Genomic DNA, 23,073 nt, shown 5'->3' with positions numbered 1-23,073 from the left:
GCACAACTCTGTGCTGGAAATTGTGGTCATGTGATGATCTGGATCACCTGACTCAGAATGGGCCAGTCACCAGGGAGGTACTTACCACAAGCCTGGCATTCAGAGATGGTGTTTCGTAAAAATGATGTTTCCTTGACCTTTAGAAATGAGAAGTGGAAAACAGATTGAAAAAAATCCAGGAAGAAAGAATCTATGTGGAGCTGTCTAAGCACTTCTTATAGTCATGCTCAAGGAATCCTTTATGGCTCCCACTTGTCCTGGAGCCATGCAGTGTTCATGGCAAGAGTGTCCCCCATTTCCAGAGCCCTTCTGGCCACACCCTGGGCTGGCAGGCTGTGTAGGGGACACCTGAGGTGTGGCTCAGGACATGTCGCTCTCCCTGCCTGTGCAAGCCCATAGCTTCTCTGGCTTGTGCTGAGAACTGCTCTGATAAGACTCTGGCTTTTTTTCATGGTATGTCCTGTTCATTACCTGCTGTCTCAGAAGATCCTTCACTTCTGCCAGAAGTTGGTTTAGTTGTGCCATTTGACCCAAGAACTGCCGATTAAAGTCCCCTGTAGGAATAGCAAAAGGTAAGGCTTACTCATCCAGTGACGGTTATTTCTAAGTGACTCAAAAACCCCAATGATTCCCCACCCAGAGAATCATCATGACAAGATTCAATAACTTGGAGTATCTGCATTTAATTTGGAGCAATTTATCTAATTTGCCTAACAAAATAATGACAATGATGCTTCTGGTTAGTCTGAATTCGTTTGAGTTACAAAAATAAAAGTGCAATGAAAAGATTTCTTGCCCTTGATTTTCCCAAGAGCCTAATTTTTGCAGATATATTCTGTGGGGCTGCTCTGATGACAGCCTGCCTTTCAGTCATGGGACCTAGCCCAGTCAGGGGGCCTGGGAGATGGTCTGTGAAAACTGCCTGGGAGCCCACACCTGTGCTTGTCGTGGCCAGGGGCTCGCTCTGCTGCAGGAAGCAGTCTTGTAGGCTGGCCACCTGGAACAGTGAGCCTCTAACCACCAGCTTCAGCTCTTCCAAGAAGTCCTGGAAAAAAAAATCACATTCATACCACAGATTGCTGCCACTGTTCCAAAGCCAATGTGCTTGCAGACTCACAATTTTCATAAAAAGAGCAGCCCTGGATACCTGGATGCCAACATCTTACATAATTTTGTAGATTCACATTTTTCTAAAACTTGTCAGTCTTATCCTTTTGACTGAAGCAAATATGGAAGTAGTCAGTTGCCTACGAAAACGCTGGCATCTAACTTGGCCTGAGATTCCATCAGGGTGGCTGAGGGGAAGAAGGGCTGTTTTCCTTCATGGTAAGTGAGTTATTTTGTGGCAGGAGCTTCTTAAGAACTGTCTGGAATTTGTTTATCAACTTTAGACTAAAATAAGCTATTGATCCCAATTTTAAACAGTATTGTTTTTAGGATGTCTTGGCTAGAGGATTTTGCAAAGCCTCTGATTTCCCTGGGCTAGGAGAATGAATAAGCAGTCTATTCTATGATAAATAGGAAGTTAGCACCACAGTTTTATATTACTAGTTGCTATCAATCATTCATCCTTTCATCGTTAGCCACAAACTCAATTTCCTCTTCCCTTTATCTTGTAATTTTTACTTATACTCACTTTTATTATATCTCTATATGACAGAAATTGTGTTAATTGCTGATGTGAAGTCATCATTCTAATTTTAGAAATGAGCATGCTAAGGATTTTCAAAGAAATTTTTGATTTGACTAAGATCTATGCAACACATGTTGTGTAAAGGAAAGTGTGTTGGACATCAGACTCCAGCTCCATGGAGACAGGACCATGACTGGTTCTGTTCACCACAGAATCTCCGATGACCATAACAGGCTATTTGTTGACTAATTAATTTTGAATGAGTGAGAAGGTGACTACAAAAACCAAGCCTCTGTGGTCCCTGCTGATAGTTCAAGGAACAGAGCTTTTGAGAAAATTCTAATGAGTATAGATTCTCAAGAACTTGTCATAGATGACTTTTAGAAACTGACTTATTGGGTTGGGGATGTGGCTCAAGCGGTAGCACGCTCGCCTGGCATGCGTGCGGCCCAGGTTCGATCCTCAGCACCACATACCAACAAAGATGTTGTGTCCGCCGAAAACTGAAAAATAAATATTGAAATTCTCTCTCTCTCTCTCTCTCTCTCTCTCTCTCTCTCTCTCTCTCTCTCATTCTCACTCTCTCTCTCAAAAAAAAAAGAAAGAAAGAAAGAAACTGACTTATTTGGTGGTGGACACTAATTTCTGAAATTGTCAGTGACACAATTTCTGACTCTTATTTTGATTACTTGGTCTATTCAGAAGTAGTTAAACATATCTTGCAATTCATTATTTTTTCTCTGTATATGTCCACATTAAAAAGTTCTTCAAAAGTCACTGCAAAACCAAAACAAACCCCACCTCCCCCCCCCAAAAACCTTTAGATTTTAGCTTTCTTGGAATTTCTGCTTAAAAAATACTTCCTTTTCATTCAAGCATAAAATTCTAGGATCCGATTCATAGTTTTTATATTACTATTTAAAACTTTACTGCAATTCTACTTGTCAAGGAAGTCATTGCTTACACTCTGTTCTTTGTACAAGGGTGTGGAGCAGCTTGTAATTAAAGCACATATAATGAAATAATAAAATACAAATAGAAAATGAGGATTAAGAGATAGGAGACAACAATATTATTGGCCACAACAAATAAACACAGTTATTCATTTTGGCATTTACTTCTGTACCAATAAAATCTAAGAATTATGGCCAGATATAAATGATTGGAAAGGACAAAGAGTACTAGTAGGAAACCAAGCATCTCTTAGCACAAAAATTCTAAAAGAAATGTATCCAGTAACTTCTACAGCAAGTGCAATGAAATATTAATAATAAAAGAACCATTGGCATGGTGTAGAAGACAGAAATGCTAGGATTTTTTTTTTTAAAGAGCATGTAGATCTAAGTTGGCTGGCAGTTAAATTTCCTTTTTTCTAGTGCATTTTTCTGTCATGACCTGTGAAAAATTAATTTTTTTTTGAGAAGGGGTTTCACTAAATTATCCAAGGCAGCTATCTTATCTCAAACTTATGGCTGGGATTTTTTTTTTTTTTTTTTTTTTTTTATTCAATGGCCAAAGAATGGAGGAGAGCTCATGCTCTATAGGCACCTTCTACCAGGCAGGCCTGGGGCCTGGACTCTAGGACTGGATGATGAGGCTGCATGGTACACATGCTGTTATCAGAGCGCTTCACGGAAAAGGGAGGGAGTCTCCAGGAATCAGGGTGCCATCTTTTCTTCTCTCTTTTTTTTTTTTTTTTTTTTTTAAAGAGAGAGTGAGAGAGGAGAGAGAGAGAGAGAGAGAATTTTTAATATTTATTTTTTAGTTCTCGGCGGACACAACATCTTTGTTGGTATGTGGTGCTGAGGATCGAACCCGGGCCGCACGCATGCCAGGCGAGCGCGCTACTGCTGAGCCACATCTCCAGCCCCTATGGCTGGGATTTTCTTTAAAAAATTAAAATCCCACCCCTGGGTACTGGGGATGGAACCCAGGGGCACTCTTACCACTGAGCTATATCCCCAACATTTTTTACTTTTATTTTGAGACAGGGTTTTACTGAGTTGCTCAGGTTGTCCTCAAATTTGTGGTCCTCCTACCTCAGCCCTCAAGTAGCTGGGATTTTAGGGATGCCCCATTATGGGGGCTTCCAACCAATCTTTTTCCTTTTTGTTAAAAACAAATAAATAGGAGAGGGAAGGAGGAGGTACTGGGGACTGAAATGAAGCAAATTATATTCCATGCACGTGTGTCAAAATGAACACCACTATTATATATAGCTACAATGCATAATAAAAACATAAAAACTAATAAATACTACAGAAATTGTGAAGACAGATGATCCTGTCCCCCAGAGGTGATTATTTTAATTTTAGCTATTCCCTCCTAACTTTATAATCTGAAAAGTTAACTCCAAAGAGTGCATTTTTCATAGGAGGCAGAAGCTCTCGACTTTAGTTTCATATTCAAATCAGTATTTTTCACAATACTGATACCCAGGCACGATCCCCACAGATTCTGATTAATTTGTCCAGGGTGGCACCCTCGAAGTTCCTCAGGTGACTCCAGTGCACAGCCAGCATTAGACGCACTGACCCGGAACAGGGATGAGTCCACAAAACGTTTTCCATAACACAGGCCTTTGCATTCCCTAGGCCTCGACATTCCATCTTTTCCTTCTGGAGAATGGTTTCTGGTTCCTACCTGGGCTTTCCTCTGGAAAGTCCTCAATTCAATGGATTCAGGATTCTGGGAGAGGCCAGAAAAGGCTCTGGGGAGATTGTGAACCGAATCCACTTGGGTGCAGTCCACGTAGAGCTCCACAGAGCCAGCCCCTCGCTGCAAATTGGTCAGCCTCAGGAGCAGCCTGTGCCGCCTCCCGTCGGCCAGCTGCAGGTTATTGAAAACCACCAAATGGATCTTCCCATCATTCTTCAGGTAACGGAGGATGGCTGGAACCAAGCACAGGTCAGTGAATGGTGTGATAAGGGGAAGGGGGCCAGTTCTGTGCTGAGCAGCCTCCTGGTCACAAGGCTAGGTCACTGGAAAGAGGACAAACAAGTTGATGAATACTGATTCTCCATCTTTTGGGTGCCAGGTGCTGTCACAGACACTGCAAGGCAGGAGCACTAGAAGCCCACTCTCCTCCTGAGAGTATTTTATGCTGCTAGGGAGAAAAACAATACTAGCAAATCTGAAAATAATACAACTATGGATAGTGGCAAATACAGTAAGAGAGTAGAACCCTACCAGATAGAAAACTAAAATCCAACTAAGCTCCTTGGGCATGAATGCATCAATTCACCAAACATTTACTGAGCACTACCATTGGTGAGACTGGGTGCTATCCTTGGTTGCTTTAAATATTTACTATCTCCTCATTGCTTTAAATATTTAATTTCTCCTCATGAAATTGGAATAACTACAGATGAGGAAAGTGAAGCTGAGATAAGTGAAATAACTTGCTTAAGGACATCCTGAGTGGCAGGACTAGAATTTGAACCTGAGTATGGTTTATTCCATGACTAATGCCCTATTAAGCATGGATAGGCCTTTGTAAGCATATGTCAAATGGAAGGCTCCTCAGCAGCCCATCCCTAAACTTAACAATGCTTTAGGAAAACAAAAGGTATCAGTGACTGCAAAAGAAGGAAAAGGAGGGAAATCTACTACTTTACTTTCTGTTCTTTTTTCCTCCCTTCTCCCTATACAGGTAGCTACCTATCTTCTTAAGTTCACTAAATAAAAATTTAATTTTAAATTCTGGTTTTCTTTCTTGTTTTTAAAATTAATTAATTAATTAATTAATTTGTTTTAATTTGTTACACATGACAGCAGAATGCATTTCAATTCATAGTATTCAAATGGAGCACAATTTTTCATTTCACTGGTTGTACACAAAGGAGAGTCACACCATCACACCATTCATGTCTCTTCATACATGTACCTAGGATAATGATGTTCATCTCATTTCACCATATTTCCTACCCCATGCCCTCTCCCCTCCTCTCCCTCCCTGTTTACCCTGTCCATAGTTCCTCCATTCCTTCCATGCTCCCTCCACCCCCATTATGGATCAGCATCCACTTATCAGATAACATTTGGCCTTTGGTTTTTCTGGGATTGGCTTATTTCACTTAGCATGATATTTTCCAATTCCATCCATTTACCTGAAAATGCCATGATTCTATTCTCTTTTAATGCTAAGAAAAATTCCAATGTTCAACATCTCTAGCAATTAAAGAGATGCAAATCAAAACTACTCTAAGATTTCATCTCACTCAAGTTAGAATGGCAGTTATTAAGAATACAAGCAACAAAAAGTCAACAAATAAATGACCTTACATTACATCTCAAAGCTCTAGAAAAAGAACAACAAATCAACACCAAAAGCAGTAGAAGAAAGGAAATAATTAAAATCAGAGCTGAAATCAATGAAATTGAAAGAAAAGAAACAATTGAAAAAAATCAACAAAACAAAAAGTTGGTTCTTTGAAAAAATAAATAAAGTTGACAGACCCTTAGCCATACTAATGAAGAATATAAGCAACAATAAGTGTTGGCGAGGATGTGGGGGAAAAGGCACACTCATACATTGCTGGTGGGACTGTAAATTGTTGAAACAACTCTGGAAAGCAGTATGAAGATTCCTTGGAAAACTGGGAATGGAACTGCCATTTGATCCAGCTATCCCACTCTTCAGTCTGTACCCAAAGGACTTAAAAACAGCATGCTACAGGGACACAGCCACACCAATGTTTACAGCAGCACAATTCACAGTAGCTAAATTGCAGAACCAACCTAGATGCCTTTCAATAGATGAATGATAAAGAAACTGTGGTATATATACACAGGGAATATTACTCATCCTTGTTTTGTACTCCATGATTGTCCTGAACATATTGGGCCCTGACCTAAAGTCTGGTTCTAGAAGCTGATCCTTTGCAAAGGGAACCTATTGGCTGAGGCTTTCGAGAAAGAAGATTAAAGTTATTTGCTTCCAAGGTCTTAGTGAGACTAGCAAAACACCTCCAGGTCCATCCACAGGTACTACTCTTAAACCCAAATTCATTGCTAGACACAATCCAAGATGTTGCAGATGTTGGCTAGCTAATATGGTAAACACATCATTGTGGTTCTAAAGGTCTGAGCTAAAGCTTTCAGTTGCCCCCAAATGGAAAAGCCTGAAATTGGTAGAACTGATCTGGAGGGCAATTTGATGGTGTGTATCAGAACCTTAACTATCCAGATCCTTGGCCCAGCAAGGACACTTCTAGGGATTAAAACTTAAAAATATTTACTATCTCCTCATTGCTTTAAATATTTAATTTCTCCTCATGAAATTGGAATAACTACAGATGAGGAAAGTGAAGCTGAGATTAAAAAAAATAGAGAAATAAAGAGAAAGAAGCACCGGTTGTATTATGAACATTCATTTCAGAAATATTTGAATCAACATACATCTAAAAAGGGAGGATTGGCTACTTATTATTATGGTGTAATAATAATGAAATGGAATATTATGTGACAGTTACATATTAAAAGCACAAAAAGATATCTCCAGGGTTTAGCTAAATTAAAAAGACTGTAAGTCATTATAATTTCCTTCAGAAAAATCTATATGCACTATATATTTATATATTTAAAAAAATAAAAAAGAAATGTATTACATACATATGCCCGTATGATGTTGCTGTCAATCTGTATGATTTGTGACAAGTAACTCAGACCATCTTTTCTCAACTACCTTTTTGGTAGAGTATAAATGCCAGCTTGGTGCTGCCACGTGGACTAGGCAGCCAAGAAGACCTGATTATGTTGCAATAATGCCAAAGAAAAGAATCACTAAGACTTTCTGCACATTTGACTTTCTAGGTTCATTTTCCTACTCCTTCATTTGATTTTTTCCATTTGACCAAAGTCTGAAGATTGTCAGCTGACATCAGGTCCTGTGACAGAGAGAGATGGCGGCAGGAGGAGACAGGAAATCTGCTCTTACATCTACCTAGTCTCTGTCACATGCTTCCTGAGAGCAAAGAAGTGGAAAGACCTGGCAGAACAGACTAGCTACAAGGATTGTCTATGATTATGCTATAATAGCAAGTTTCCTGAAGTGTCAGTAAGACTTAAAGAAACAGGGTCTGAAAAGAAAGAAAACAATGGATGGGGGAAATTGGCACAAGAAGAAATCATTAAGGTATTTCTAATCTGGGCTATAGCAGAATTTTTACTCTTTTGTTTGATATTAATTGCTAAGAATTTATAATAGTAGCTGCCTGACTGGAAATTGGAGACATCCATAATAACCAAAAAGAGGGAGAAGTTGAGTCCAAACATAACCACTAATTCAGATTTTTTTTTTAAACCTCAATTACTTTACTATTTAAAAATTTTGCAAATGCCTGGAGTTTTTCTAGATCAATAAAAATACCACTTGGACCACCAAACTTGAAACAGGTCAGCACATATTTATTCAATGTTTCCTCTTTCTAGTTATGGCAAATACTTCTGTTCCCTATATTCACAGTTTAAGATGATATACATAGGGACTTAAAAAATATTCTTGATTTTCCTCCCCAAACTGAGATTTCTGTGAAATCTCAAAAGGAAGCACATTTTTCTTTCACTTGCTGCCTACTGTTAACAGGGCCTTCGCAGGGCACGTGGGCCATGGTTTATTTTCATAACCGAATAGCAGAGTTAAATTTTATAAATAGCACTAGTGCAGTACTTCATATATAGCAGGTGCACATTAAGTATTGTGAATATGAACTTTCAACGAATAATTAAATGTGTTTAAAGCCTTTCATGTAGAAAATAAAAAGGGTTTAATTTCAACAATTCAACATTTGTTCCAGGTAGCAAAACCTACTATTGTGTTTGCATTCTCATTTAAGGGAATTCTGAGCTTCTGCCTTGCTTTTTGTTGCAACGCAACACTCAAAAGACAAACTCCTTGGGCTCCTAGATCTTGTGACAACAACAAGAGGTGGGGAATAAAGGAAAGAAGACTCATGGAAACTTCCATCTTCAGTTAGCAGACAAATTATCAAGTGCTTTGACATTTACCATTCTTCACACTTGATCCAATAATTCTCGTTTCTCTTATGGCTTCCATTTTTCATTTTTCTGTTTTATTGCAAATTCCTTACTTCAGTGCCTCTACTTATTTTATCCTCAGAACAGTAAGACTACCCCAGAGGGCAGACAGACGCCTGCTTACTTAACGTGTTCACATCAGTCATACTGAATCTGGAAATAGCAAGAGCTCTGGCTGTGGAACCAGTGGCCTGCTGGATGGGAGTTTCCCTGACCTTCTGGGAGGCAGCCCACGGGACAGGGAGAGAAGGTACATGTTCCCTTCTTCTCCACAGCCCCTCTTCCCAGGGTTCATCTCACCCCATGTTAGCCCAACACACACAGAACAAAGAGAACAAAATAGAAGAAAATACCACAGAGGAAGAACACCATCATTGCACCCCCCAGCAAAGGATGAGACGCCAATCCCCCAACACCGGAACCCACCACACCTCCTGACTCCACCACACCTCTGCCATGTCACCACCCCGGGCTGCGCTGTGGTCAGGAAAACCACCCTTGGATACAATTCTGTTTCTTTAGCTACAACACATTCAGTTTGCAAGTTCAACTTTCACTCACAACCAGCTGAACAAATCTGCTTGGTGATTCCAGCCTGCCTATCCTGCAGGTCCACTACCAAGAGCGCAGCCACACTGGACTGGAGAGGAAGGCTGTGGGCCAGTAGGAGCTCCGGTTGCAATGGTGTCTCTGCCTCTACTCTGCTCCATCTCCGGGTTTCTCTGTTAGATTCCTGCCCCACCCACTGTGGGTCTCTTCTGCACAGATTTTTGGTGCAGACAGATTGAACTTCTCCTAGGACCTTCCTGATTAAGCTATTGCCTTCTCAAGCAAGTTCACAAACATGCAAACAAAATTCTTCAATGATTCCCTAGTGGTTTCTAGGTAACCTCTCAACTCCTCATCCCAGAACTGTCCGCAATCTCTCCACCAGCTCAATTACCCTCCACATTGCCAAGTCTGTTTCATACTACTTTTCCTACATGTGTAGCATCTGAGAGCAATCATACAACTATTTATGGAATAAAAAAAAACACATAAATTCACTTATTCACTTTGATTTTTGCTACAACTTTTTTTAGATGCAGAGATGTTTTCTATTGGTTTATTTATATAAATCATTTACCTCTAAATTTAGCATCTTTGTGACCTATTTTATGGCACTGTCCAAAAGCTGTATTTCCATGCCAGGGCACCAGGCTGACACAGGAACCATACAGCCCAGCCTGACTGAATACAATCTCAGTGACTGGAAGGCAATGAGGAAGCAAATCCAAGCAATAAAGATTTGAGGTGTTGCTATCTCAGGAAAGAATTTTAAAAGGTGCTTTTTGAAAAGCGAACCTGGTAGTCAAAAATATTATGAAATGCTGAATGTCAAAGCAATGACGCAGGGTGCTAGCTTTAAAAAACGAAATGAAAGTATTTTGTCTGCTTGAGCAAAGAAGTTCAGAGTGACCTGAACTGCAGGCACCACGCTCAGAAGGTAGTCTGGGGCTTCCTGCTTTGCTTGGCAAATGACTTGACTCTTTGGCACTTTTAAAAATTGACATCATTGTCAGTCTTTCCTCTTCTTTTAACATAATTGTACATTTTTAAAAATGTCTTCTTGCTACTAATGTCTTTTGTGATGCATAATCTTGTTTGCCTTTGCTTATTATCTTTATGTCCTAAACTCTAGGTCTTGGTGACTTTAGTACTTTGGAAATACATACAAAAGGTAAATCAAATAGTTTTTCCTGAAAGTACGTCAAGTAACTTCTAGCTGTGATAAATGCAGCCTATTTCAAAATTTTCTTATAACAGTTTGAACAAATATAAAGTTTATAGAGTACATATATCCACAGAGAGCAAACAAACTACCCAGTGAAAGAAAACCCAGCAATTATATTAAACATCTGAGGAGGTATTTTTTGTTTTGAATAATTATGAGACTCCTCATAGTATGCAACTAGCTGGTAGGTGACAGAGCTATGAGGTGCACAGAATCTAAAGGTCATGTTATAGACAGAAGCTGCAAAGCAATTTCTTAAGCACCTATGGAACCTTTATAGCCTTAGTAGAATCACAGAATATTAGCATTATAAGTCATCCAGCTTAATATTTCACTTCACAAATCCCTTCAATAAAATGCAGCCTCCACCAGCACATTTCCAGTAACAAGGAGCTCATTACTTTGCAGAGAAATCCATTTCATTTTTGGATGGCTTTCCAAGATTTTCCTAATATAGAGCCAATATCTGTTTTCTCTGATTTCCACCAATGGATCCTAATTTTACTCTTCAGAGTTATAGACAGATTTAGTCTGATCCTCATTTCAAATGACTTTCTTCAAATACTTTAAGGCAACTTTCATACCTGTCCTGTTTTCTGTCTAGCTCCTTTATTCTCCAGTTCCTTTAACTTTTTCAACTTGGATATGATTTTTAAAAACATGGGGTCCAGATGGGTGCTGTTTTGGTGACTCTTTTCAAGGTAGTCTCTGACCTGACCTGTACATGTCCCTGTGAAATGTGTGCAGGATTAGATGCAATATTATGATTGTGGTTTGGATAATCAGAGTACAGTGGGACTATTAGTTCCCTTAACCTGGGCACATGTGTGCATTAATGAAACTTAAAATAAGGAGACATTTAAAACAGTTTCATTGCAGTCTCTTTTCATTCAACAAACCCTTTTGAGCATCCGATATATGTCAGGCACTGTGTTCAACACTGATTGGTTTTTAATGCTGTTGAACTCTTAGGTTAGATCTCCCACATCGTGTAGTTCTGCAAGTTTTCAGCCCCAATGGATTTATATTTTTGTTAAATTTCATCTGCTGGATTGGGCCCACTGTACTATCTTAATATTGATGATGGCATTCAATATATTCAACTCAATTTTCTAACTTCATCCCACTTGCAAATGCAACAATACCATCTTTTTAAAAAATACCATTTTAAGTTATTGCTTAAAAGTTCAAGAGAGAGCTTGTCAAAAGCCAACAGATATGTGACTATTAACCCATAGAAGTACTATTATCTAGCTCATTTAAAAATATTATTCAGAAAGGTATAGAGAGTGACTCCATAAGATTCTTTTCTGAAGTTAAAAAAACACTATGCCCAGAGCACCTTTTTGATCTATTAGCTTAGAAACTTTATTGAAAAAAAAAAAGTTTGGTGTGACATATTCTTAGCAACCCCATTTTGCCTTTTAAAAAAATCCTAGATTTCTTTTCCAGGCAATCCTAAAATACATTGATAATAATACAAACCTCTGGGGGTTTGTCCTAAAGTTCACCAGCCTGTGGTTTTCAGAATTCACTTTTCCTCTCTGATAAAAAAGGGAAACATTTGCCTCTCTACAGTCTATTCTCTGTGATTTCTAAATGTCACCCATAGTGGCTCCACTATCACTTTCTTTACTAAATACCTTGATATATAATTCACTGGACAATTATATTCCCTAAAGAGATGGAGTGGATTTTTTTTCTTATCTCCTCATCTAGCTGGGGTTTTTGTTTTCTTTTAAGCCATTCTTGACAACTCAAAGAATGTTTCATTGATGGGTAAGACAGAAACTAAAGAGCTATGACTTATTGCCATAATTTACTAATTGTGCACCACATGGTCCTGGCAGTAGGTTTATTCCTTCCTCACTTCTCCCTATTCTGAACATAGCTAAAAACATCCCTTTTATTATCTTATGTGTGAATCACTAACTTTGACTCAGTTACGTTTCTGTTTCTCTGTCCTAATCATTATAATTTTGTGTCAAGTTTTAAATTCTTTCCATCTTCTGCATATGACCACTTTGAAATTGAGCTCATTCAAGGGCGTCTCATAGGAATATTTTGAAAGTTAAAAGGGAAAAGGAGGGTTGAGCTTTTATCATAATCCTGACACTTTTAAAGGCTCAATAAATGTTGTTATTAATGTTTGAGGATCTTCATTTCCCCTACTCATTACTGGGTGCAGAATTTTTATTTCTAAACTCTTCCATCTCTCTCAAACTGTGTTTCTTTAGCCTGCGGTCATCAAAACCACTACTCCGAACCATAAGACATCTCCTATCCTTAGGCTGAGCAGTCTGATTCTATTCATGACAGCAAATGCTTGGGGTTCCCTTCACCTCCACAGCATCAAATTGTTCTTCTGTGACAACTGAATGAAGACTAAGGAAGCAATTCTTCCCATTTTCTTTTTCTGAAAGGTTAAGCTATCATCAAGGAAAGTCTTTTTTCTTTGGAAGACAGTTGCCTAAGTAGCAGACATTGATTGGTCTATCTATCCATTCATCCTATCCTATTTAAGAACCTGGAATTTTTATTAAGCCTCACAGCCTAAAAATTATTATACTTTACAAAATTCATTTCTTGTAATCAACCTGGGACATAGTGATTATCATCCCCACTTTAGAGATGATAACCCAGGGCTAAGAGAGAATCAGAGAGGTACTCAAGGTGACAAGCTAGTAAGATTTCTAGCTGGGACTCAAAACCATGAAAATAACTGCAAAGCTGTCTCCATGCCAGATACTAGAAAAGCATCAACCATATCCAGCCACGTGGTTTTTGTAGTATGTTTATTTCTGTCAAGATTTTATTACCTGCATTACTAATAACTACAGATCATTTGTACCAGAAATACTCTTATAGTCCCATCCTAAAGTTCTTTAGCATTCATTCATTAACAAAGCTTATTTTGAGCACTTACCATGTACCAGACACTGTATAATTTCAGAATTTCCACAGTGGTATTCTCAGCCTCCATTTATTCTATCCAATCTGCTCAGGAACCACTTCTATGTTCAAGGCAGTGTGCCTGGACCCCTATACATACAAACTGCTGCAGCAGATGCAGAAAGAAGTTAAGGGGGCTGGAGATAAAGCTTAGCAGGTAGAGTACTTGCCCTGGGTCAATCCCCAGCACCACAAAGACACCACAAAGACAGACAGAAAGAAAAGGGATGTTGAACCTCCCTGTCTTGAGGGAGCTCACAACCTTTTGGAGAGAAGTACCAGACGTAATTCAAATACAAGATAAACTAAGACTAGTCCTGTCCTTAAGAGGTGCCAGGTCATACAAAGAAAACTATCCAAATGTGTTGAGGTGTACTGGGTGGGGGGGCAGGAGGCAAGAACATAAGGATGGAGAAGGAAAGATGGCATCAGTGGAACCAGGAACATGAGGGACAAAAGGAAAGGCTGGTGAGGGTCATGCAGTGGAAGACCTGAATGCACCTTTTTCATTAAAGGTCTCTGGGGTCAGGTGTAACTTAACTGAAATTATGTTTTGCAAGAGTAATGAGGTGGCCGTAGGTGGGATGGCTTGGAGAGGGTGAGTGTGGAGGGAGAGTACAGTGGCAAACTCATTCTCTGCAGTCTTCTTCATTCGTTCTACTTTAGGTTGTTTCAGGAGCTCATCTGGGACCATTCAGTCCAATCCTGCTCTTTGATACCATCTGTGAAGTCACCTTCCTTTCTCTCCCAAGTCATGAACTTTTTAAAGTCTGTTAAAGGGAAAGTTTTATTTCCTACTCAGGTATTTAAAGCCAGCGGAGATACCTTTGGATTTCTTCTGACTGCTTCACTGTTTTCCATGCAAATCAACCAAAAGCCTGATCAGCTGAGCCTCAGCCAGGTTAAATGACACCTGGAGCTCACTATCCACAGAGCTATCTTCCCCCATCCTCCATAAATTGTGTCAGTATGGCCACCACCGGACACCTCCATGGGGAGTCATGACCACATACCACCTCTCTTCCTTGGGCCTGATGAACCCAGTGACCTCTCGTTATTGTTCTAGTCAGGATGGACTGCTACTCCTTCCCAGAACTACCTAGTACTTATCCTACTGTTCCAGTGACAGTACTTCTCTATGCACATTCTTCATCCCTCCAAGCTTTAACACTAGTATCAATTCCTTTATTTCCTGAGAATTCTGGATTCTTCTGGGCTCTTTTTTCCCCCTCTACATTTTCTAAGAATCTTCTATCTTCTCTAATAATTTGGGGGAGGGGTGTTAGCTTTCCATTACTGTGACAAATACCTGAAAGCAAAAACTTAAAAGGAGGAAAGGTTTATTTTGGCTCACAGTTTCAGATGTTTCAGTCCATGATCTGTTGACTCCATTGCTTTTGAGCCTGTGGGGAGGCAAATTATCAGGGCAGCGGGTATGTGGTAGAGAAAAAGCTGCTCACCTCATGATGGCCAGAAAGCAGTGAGAAGCAGAAAGAGGCCAGGGTCTCAATATCCTCCCATGGGCCCACCATAAGTAACCTAACTTCCTCTAACTAGGCCCCACCTACTAAACGCTTTACCAACTCCCAACAACACCACAGGCTGTAACCGAGCCTTTAAGCACATGGGCTTTTGAGGTCTAAAACCATAACAGGAAGTATTCGTCAACATTTTCATCTTCTCCGGTAAAACTTCAATCTGGTATTTGGAGCTGGTATTTACAGCTGCAACACATTACCGGTGATTCTCCAGAGGAAACACACTAAGAGTCCCTCACTCATTGATCCACCTGCCCATGTATCCGGTGTTACTCTTGCCTTTATAGAGGAGACGGAAAGCATCAGTTTGAAGGAATTTGCTTCCTTGTGTTTCTTGACATCATAGTCTCTCCACCAAAGGTTCACATAGACTGGCCAATTTAGAAATATAAGGCAAGCTGCAGGAAGGGTGAAATGTTAGGATCAAAGTTTATCCCTGTACTGAGAACCTTCTAGCCATTCAGCTGAATGAGTTGAGGGAAAAAAAAAAAAAAAGGAATCCTTCCAATGCATCTGAAGTCGTTTAGTAAGAAGCTGCTGACTTACAGCTGAAAAGCAGTGATTTTACAGCTCACAATGGAGTAGCTGGATGGTTGGGAAGTGAGCACTTCTTTCTATAGATGAGAGGCAGATGGGGCTGTTCCATTTGAGGCAGATGGCAGACAAATCACCTTTCAGCTCTAAGGACAGGCTGACCATATCCCCAGACACCATCATTACCCAAGGCCTCATCACAGAAGTGAGAGGCCATGAGGTATAGACAGAATGCTGACTTGGGAACAGGCAGAAGGAAGGATGGGAAGCAGTGGAACTTGACCTAAAAAGAAGGGTTCAAGTCCCATTTCTTTTTGCTTTAACTCTGTAGTCCTATGAAAACTAAGAATTAGGGATTTTTTTTTTCAGCTGCTAAGTCTATAGATTAAGGGTTCAATCATGAGGAGAATCCAAGAGAGTATCTACTTTAAGAAGCAGCTTAAAGAAATATAAAACCCAAGAAGAAGGCCTAGTCCTCCTATTTTATTAAATGCAGGAGGCAGCCTTATCTGTCACATTCCTCTATAAACAGGAACAGGTGTTGTCCTTAGGGAGCCAGTGGAGGGGAAGAGGATAAAAAACAGCAAACATTTTCTTTGGGAGTCATTTCTTAGTACTTGTAGCAACTCACTCCGACAGCAAAACAGAGAACAGCAGAGGGATCAAACAGGTGGCATATCTGTGTAAACTGGCTTAAAGCAGGCAGAAAAGAGAGCTTTTCCTTCTATTCTACTGGTTGAGAGGTATTTTCTCCATCAAGGCTAGCCAGGTGATTATAGAGCTGGGAATGAGTTCTGCTCAGCCACAGGCATCCAAGGGAACATAAGAGTAGTGTGGATGGTCGCTACAGAATAAATGTTTGTGTCCCCACCATCAAATCCATGTACTGAAGTCCTAATCATTGTGGTGGTGTTTGGAGGTGGGGCCCTTGGGAGGTAACTAGGTCTAGATTAGGTCCTGAGGGTAGAACCCTTGAGTGGGGTTCATGTCCTTTTATGAAAGACATAAGCACCTTCCTCTCTCATATTCTCTCATCCTCTCTCTCTCTTTCTTTCTCCATCCCTCTCTCCATCCCTCCCTCTCCCTCTTCCTCCCCACCCTAAAGAGGATACAGTGAAAATATGGCCATCAGCAAACCAGGAAGTGGCTATTAACAGAACCACTTCTGCCAGCACCCTGACCTTAGACTTCGCAGCCTCCAGAACTGTGAGAAATAAATGTCTGTTGTCTCAGCCATGATATGCTGTTATAGAGCCTGAGCTAAGACAATGGCCTAATTATCCTGGGTCTTCTCTCTTCCAGAACCAGATTCAGAATAACAAGAGAATGGGACAATGTCAAAAAGCATCTTGGCCACAAGCAATTTTCCTTTATGGCAATGCTGGGGATAGAACCCAGTGCCTTATGCTTGACAGGTAAGCATTCTACCACTGAGTTATACCCCTAGCATTGGTCTTCATTCTTTTTCCCAGTATCACCTCCCCTAATATAGGTAAATGTACAAAAATATGGCATTGAAACAAAAATGAACAATGGGTGAGAAAAAAAATTGTTCAAGGGAACCATTTTAGGGAAAGTAGACCCCAGATCCTGGAATAGGAGAAAGGAATAGGAGAAGGGGATTTATTTATTTTTTAATTATTTTTTGCATACTGGGGATTGAACCCAGGGGCACTCTGCCACTGAGATATATCTCCATTCCTTTTTGGCAGGGAGGGTATCAGGGATTGAATTTAGGGGCACTCAAACACTGAACCACATCCCCAGCCCTATTTTTGTGTTTTATTTAGAGACAGGATCTCATTGAGTTGCTTAGTGCTTTGCTTTTGCTGAGGCTGGCTTTGAACTCTTAATCCTCCTGTCTCAGCCTCCGGAGCCACTGGTATTACCGGCATGCACCACTGCATTTGGCTTCCCCATCCCTTGTAATTTTTTTTTTTTTAATTTTGGGTCTCACTTAATTGCTCAGTCTGGCCTTGAACTTGTAATTCCCCATCTTCATCCTCTTGAGTTGTTGGGATTACAGGCATGCACCACCATGCCTAGTCTGAAAAGGGGATTTTTAAGAAAATAATTTCTGCAAATTTGCTTACCTTTGTTTAAACGCCCCATCACAGTAAATTCAAAATATTTGCTGTTGTCGGTTGAGGAATAGAGGCCGAAAATGGTAGCTGAGCTTTTAGTCTGTAGCTTGAAGGTGGAGATCACATAGAGCTCGTTCAGGGTGGGATCCGTCAGGACTGGTTGCAGAGCACTTGGGTTCAGTCTCTGACTGGAGGACGGAAGAAGGTCAAAGACTGGGGAGAAGGGGAAATGAAGGTAGTCAGCAAAAGATTAACTGGGGGCAAACATTTGTGTGTGTGTGTGTGTGTGTGTGTGTGTGTGTGTGAGTGAGTCATTGGACAATGAGGTACAAAATAATGTAAATGAATCTCTTGTCATTTTTTTTCACATTGCTAAACTCATAGTTCTTCCTTGTCCCTTTTATAGTGTTTGGACATTCGAAGTAGAAGAAATATCACACAATATTCATCCCTGGTTATAGCCCTTAAGAGGAGACTAAATTTGCAAACACAAAATTGGATTTGGCTGAACAAGTGGCTTTGAAAATGCCCGCTAGGAAAAGCACGAAAGGCTTAATGTACAAGGGGGACAGGTGAGAGCGTCCAGCTAGTTGTTTTTCTCATGTCCTGGAGCAGTGAGTTTTCATCGTGGCGTCCCTTATGTACCTCCCAGACCAGAACCAATTGCATTTTGTTGGTCAGTGATAAATGACAGAGAAGTCAGCAGAAAGCATGGATATGGATAGATACAGTATCAGCAGAATGATTTGCTAGCTTGGTGAGACCTAACTGCTCCCTTTGTGCCTTTACAATTCTTCAATATTTCTCTGTTAAGAAAAATCCCATTGTGGAAACAAAACAAAATGACGTGATTTCTATTTCTTGACTGCATCCTGATGGATGCAGTTGGTCTACAAAAAACTGAAATCTGCATTCGTATTTGTATAAGTTGCTTTTGATCAAGCAAGCAGCACTTTTTCAGTATAGTTTTATAGGAGTCATGAAATCTATGAGAGAGCATATCCAGAGCTATTTAAAAGGCAAAGGTCACATTTGGATACTATTCACTAGAAGTTACTTATAATTTCTGTTAGCTTATGCAAATATGATTTGAACAATTCCAAACCGGTGGGAACTTCAGCACCTAGAACTGTCTCTTGGGATACAACAATCTGGTTAATAAAAGGGTGATATTGATAATATATGAGAAACTGTCACAAAGCAACACCATGATAAGCATCCTAATAGAAAATTGGACAAGGAACACAAAAAGGCAATTTATAGAAAGACTCAAATGACCAGTAAAAATATAAATAAATGTTCATATGCTTATCTAATGATGAAGGAGTTGCTAATTCAAACAGTAAGATATTACTTTCACTACTAAATTGGAAGAATAATAAATGCAATAATGCCCAACTGTTGGTGAGAATTCAGGGAAATGGACCCTCTTATCCACTTAGTAAGACTTGAAACATTTTGAAGACAGTTTAAATAACAGTATCAAAAGTCCTAAACACTTTGACATAGCCATTCTGCTTATTAAGGGAATAATGGATAAAACAATAAGTGTTTTAGGTATTAGGATATTTGCCATTAGTGATAATTCTAGAATTTCTATTTTGGAAGGAATTTTAGGGAGAAAATCTAAGTGGAAGAGATGGGAATCCTGAAGCTCTGTTGGCATTGGACTTTGTCATGATAACATAAACTGTTCTTAGCAAAGAAGAAAGGCTTTACAGAGGTTAAAGGAATGGTTAGTACCAACCCAAGTCCATCCATGACACCTCAGGTGTTCTATAAATAACTATTCACAATATCCAAATACTAGAAACAACTTAAGTGACTTAAAAACCTTGCTATATTAATTTTCCTTCCTAAAAGCACAAAACCATCTACTTTTTAAAACACAGCTATGTACTTACAGATGTGGAAAGATGTTTATGATAGATGAAGTATAAAAGTTATAAACTATATGTGTAACGTGATCCAATTTGTGTTACATATCCACACAGAAAAAAATATTTGAAGTGGAAAACAATATAACAACATGTTAAAATTAATAATAGCTATCTTTGGTTTGATAAGTTTTTTCCTTTTTTGCTTATTCAATTTCTACAATGAATAGCCATTGCTTTTGTTATGAGAAAAAAATGAATAAAAGTTCTAGAACAAAGATGGAAAAAAAAAAAACAACCAAGCTACTTAAGAATGTCTATTCTTTTAAAAAGACAATTTGTCTTCTAACTGGATCTAGACTGTTTCTTTCACATTTACCAGAGAACCTTACACAATAATGAATTTAATACTAGTCGTGTTGGAAAGCAGGCTCTCTCTGTGTTCCTTCTAGTGCCTCACATCCCCAAACCATGAAGACAGCTGCCTACTATATTTCAAAAGGCGAATCAGGTTTTTTAATTTCCAGAGAACAGGAAACTACATTCCCATCAATGGGGCAGAAGGGAAATAAGGTAATGTGTTTAAAAGTCTCATTCTGAACAAGGTATCTTCAGAAAAGAGATGTGTGTTCAAGGTATGAGACTTGCAATCAAAAGGAACTCTGGTTCTCTTGATTCTTGCTTCAACTTTGATGAGGTTCATAATTTAACTCAAGTTAAACTTGCTGTATTTCAATCTGTGTGGTTCATCCGATCCATTTGCTGCTCTCTCAAGAGGTAGAGTTAGAATTAGTTAGTAATGACTTTAGAGAGTGTTTTGAAAAGGAAATGAGATACTACCATTTTCTATTAGAGTTATCACATTTTGGTAAAAGTACCAGAATCCAATCATAACCCTCTAGTATTAGAGGTAAAATTACAGCTACCAATGAGCCCAACTATTATGGCATGTAAATCAAATACATTCTAATTTAAGACTAGCAATGCAGCTCAGAGGAAAAAGGAGATAAGTAAATTATCTAGCTGAGCTGATAATTGCAGACTAGGCAACTCAATAAAAAAATCTATCAGAAACTTGACTTAATCAGATCATCTACTTCAACTAAATTAACCAAATAATTTGCATTGTATAGCCTGAATTTAAGTCTCCATAAAACTCTGATGTGTGAGAAACAGAATCTATATCTAAGGTATACCATGAAGTTGTGTGTTCAAATGTCAAGAATTTATACAACACAAAATATTATACCCATATGTTCAAACCTGCCAAATAACTTCTCCAATAAGAAAACTTTTGAGTTGTGTTTCAAAACTTCTGCTTTTATCTTCCTAGGAGCTCAGAATACAATCCTTATTACAGACTATAGCTTTCCAAATATTTCGACCCGAACTAAAATTAGTGCAGTACCCGGTGAAGCTTCAGTTTGGGGTTGTCTGATCTGGAACCAAAATGAATTATTTGGTGAAATGCAAAGTTTAAATGGTGACCACTGCAATGAGGAGTGAGGAGAGTTGAGAAGACCCTCACATACTTTGCTCTGGCTTCTTAAGGAATAACAATTTTTAGTTTAAGTTGTATCTCTTCCAGTTTTATTTCCTTGGTAATAAATCAACCCAGGCACCAAATTCAAACAGGAAGGTCACCCACCACTGGATAACCAGTCAGAGCCCCAAGCTCTTTCCTTGCTTAAATTTTTTTTTCCTTCTGATCTTTACACGAAATTATGTTTAACATTAAGTGCTTTCTGCCCAGGGGCTACCAGCATCCCATCTCATAAAGGGGTTGGAGAATTCCCCAGGTTTATCTTTTCAAACTTCTTATGGAATTTTTACCTGTTCATAGAAAAAGATCAATTTTGTAACCCCTCTCTATCTCAGGAATTAAGTGATCAAACCAAATTCTGAAAGAACTTTTGCTTTCTGGGATCCAAGCAGACTGAACAAAGGCGAGCAGAAAACAGGGCAAGGGAGTAAATACCAGGCCTTTCTCAGGGCTGTGGGTCTACCGTTTTGGGCGAACATGGTTTCCCATAGTTTCCGCCCCGCCCAAGTGAAAAGACTTAGGGTTCCAGGGCTGAGTAGAGGGAAAGGGATATAGCGGGCAGAAACTGGCCTTCATACAACTGAGATTTCACCCTACACCAGACACCAGTTAGAGTTCTAGAACTGTGCGGCAAGCTCAGAAGTAAACCTCACGTCTTTGCCTACACCCAAAGGGAAGTTTTGCATCTCTCAAACTATTGTTTAGAGAATTAGTCTTATCTCAGGATAATCAAATTTCAGGAAAAATGTCACCGCTTCCAATCACAATGTGCTTTGATTCTGGTCCCACAGGGGCAGAGGTGTTTGAGCAAGTCCCCCAAAGCAGAGTTGAACAGCAAGAGCTGGTCCCTCCACTCGCCCAGCGAGCGCAGGACGGTGGGCCCCGCGACCCGAGCCGGTTCTACGCTGCCGGCTGGGACCCACTTACCCTGGGGGGTGGCCTGGGCGCCGGCTCCTAGCCACGGCTGCAGGACCAGGTGCAGCAGGAGGAAAGCGGCTCCGCGCGGGGCCAGCATGTTGGCTCTCTCGGCTCTCCGAGGGGCCCGTAGGCGACAGCTGCTTTGGCTCTACCTCAGGGTCCCCGAGTGGTGCCCTGCCCCTGGGTCGGGGCCCCGCGGGCAGCACAGGTGGCGGGTGCGCGGTGCGGGCAGTGAGCGGGGCGCGGCGTCCGGGCTGCCGTCGGGAGGGCGCTCGAGTACTGGCTACGCGCAGCTGGGGGCGCTGGCGGCTGGGCTCCGGGGCCGCCGCCCGGAGCTTTATGTCCCGCGGTCCTGGGGGCGGGGGAGGACCGAGGCCAGGGCGGCCCCCTTGGCCGGGATCCCCTTTTGCCGGGAAGAGTGGGGGCGGCCGGAGCCGGGATCGTGGGCCGCAGAGGGAAAGGCGTGGGTGTGGGAGGAGAAGGAATGCGAACCCACAGAGTCCTGGGGTGGGCGCAGACACCGCCCGTGCTCAGGAGTGGGAAGGGCGAGGGTGGGCAGTGGGGGCTGCTGAGGGAGGGAGAGGTGGGAGCACAGCGGGAGCAGCCTCGCGCTGGACAGGCATCTCAAGCCTGAGACCTAGACCCTAAGGAGAGAGGCAAAGGGGAGGAAGACACTGGCCCGCTGGTTTGGGGCACCATGGGTCCCCTCTCCTCTCGTACTCCTTTTGTTTTCCAAAATGAGCATCACTTGGACAGGCTTCCTATGCCCTTCAGGGTTCTCTTCTGTATAATTCCGAAGGCTCTCCAGGAAAATTCTGCCTCCTCAAGCAGTCCAGAGAGCTACTGGTTTCTCGAATTAAAGAGGGGTGTGTGTTTGCGGCGGGGGGGGGGGGGGGGGGAGAGGGGGAGAGCTGGGGATTGAGCCCAGGAGCATTGTGTCTCTGAGCTACATTCCCAGCCCTTTTAACATTTTGTTTTGAGACACAGTATTGCTAATTTGCTGAAGCTGGCCTTGAACTTGCCGTATTTCTGCCTCAGCCTACCAAATCACTGGGATTAGAGAGCTGGGTCACCCCGCCCCAGCTCTACAGGCTCTTCTAGAACACTTCAAATGGTGAATATTTGTTTCCCTAGGTTTTGAGACATGAACAGTGGCATTTGAGAGTTTTTGTGTTTTTAATT

General features: G+C 40.8%; 1 protein-coding gene across 1 annotated transcript in view; it reads right to left on the bottom strand.

Annotated features, from left to right (window-relative positions):
* Thbs4 (thrombospondin 4) overlaps nt 1-22,224 on the bottom strand; it is a 47,045-nt gene extending 24,821 nt beyond the window's left edge. The window contains exons 1-6 of the mRNA XM_026415254.2: nt 21,901-22,224; nt 17,563-17,766; nt 4,277-4,524; nt 937-1,045; nt 472-554; nt 86-137 (exon numbers count right to left, since the gene is read on the bottom strand). Coding sequence (XP_026271039.2) covers nt 86-137; nt 472-554; nt 937-1,045; nt 4,277-4,524; nt 17,563-17,766; nt 21,901-21,988 — 784 coding nt within the window. The 5' untranslated portion in view covers nt 21,989-22,224. The remainder of the gene's footprint in view (nt 1-85; nt 138-471; nt 555-936; nt 1,046-4,276; nt 4,525-17,562; nt 17,767-21,900) is intronic.
* Nucleotides 22,225-23,073: the final 849 nt, after the last annotated feature.

Source organism: Urocitellus parryii, chromosome 1, assembly GCF_045843805.1.
Source record: "Urocitellus parryii isolate mUroPar1 chromosome 1, mUroPar1.hap1, whole genome shotgun sequence".
Lineage (NCBI taxonomy): Eukaryota > Metazoa > Chordata > Mammalia > Rodentia > Sciuridae > Urocitellus > Urocitellus parryii.
The sequence above is the reverse complement of the archived record's forward strand: the minus strand, read 5'-3'. Positions and strand labels throughout refer to the sequence as shown.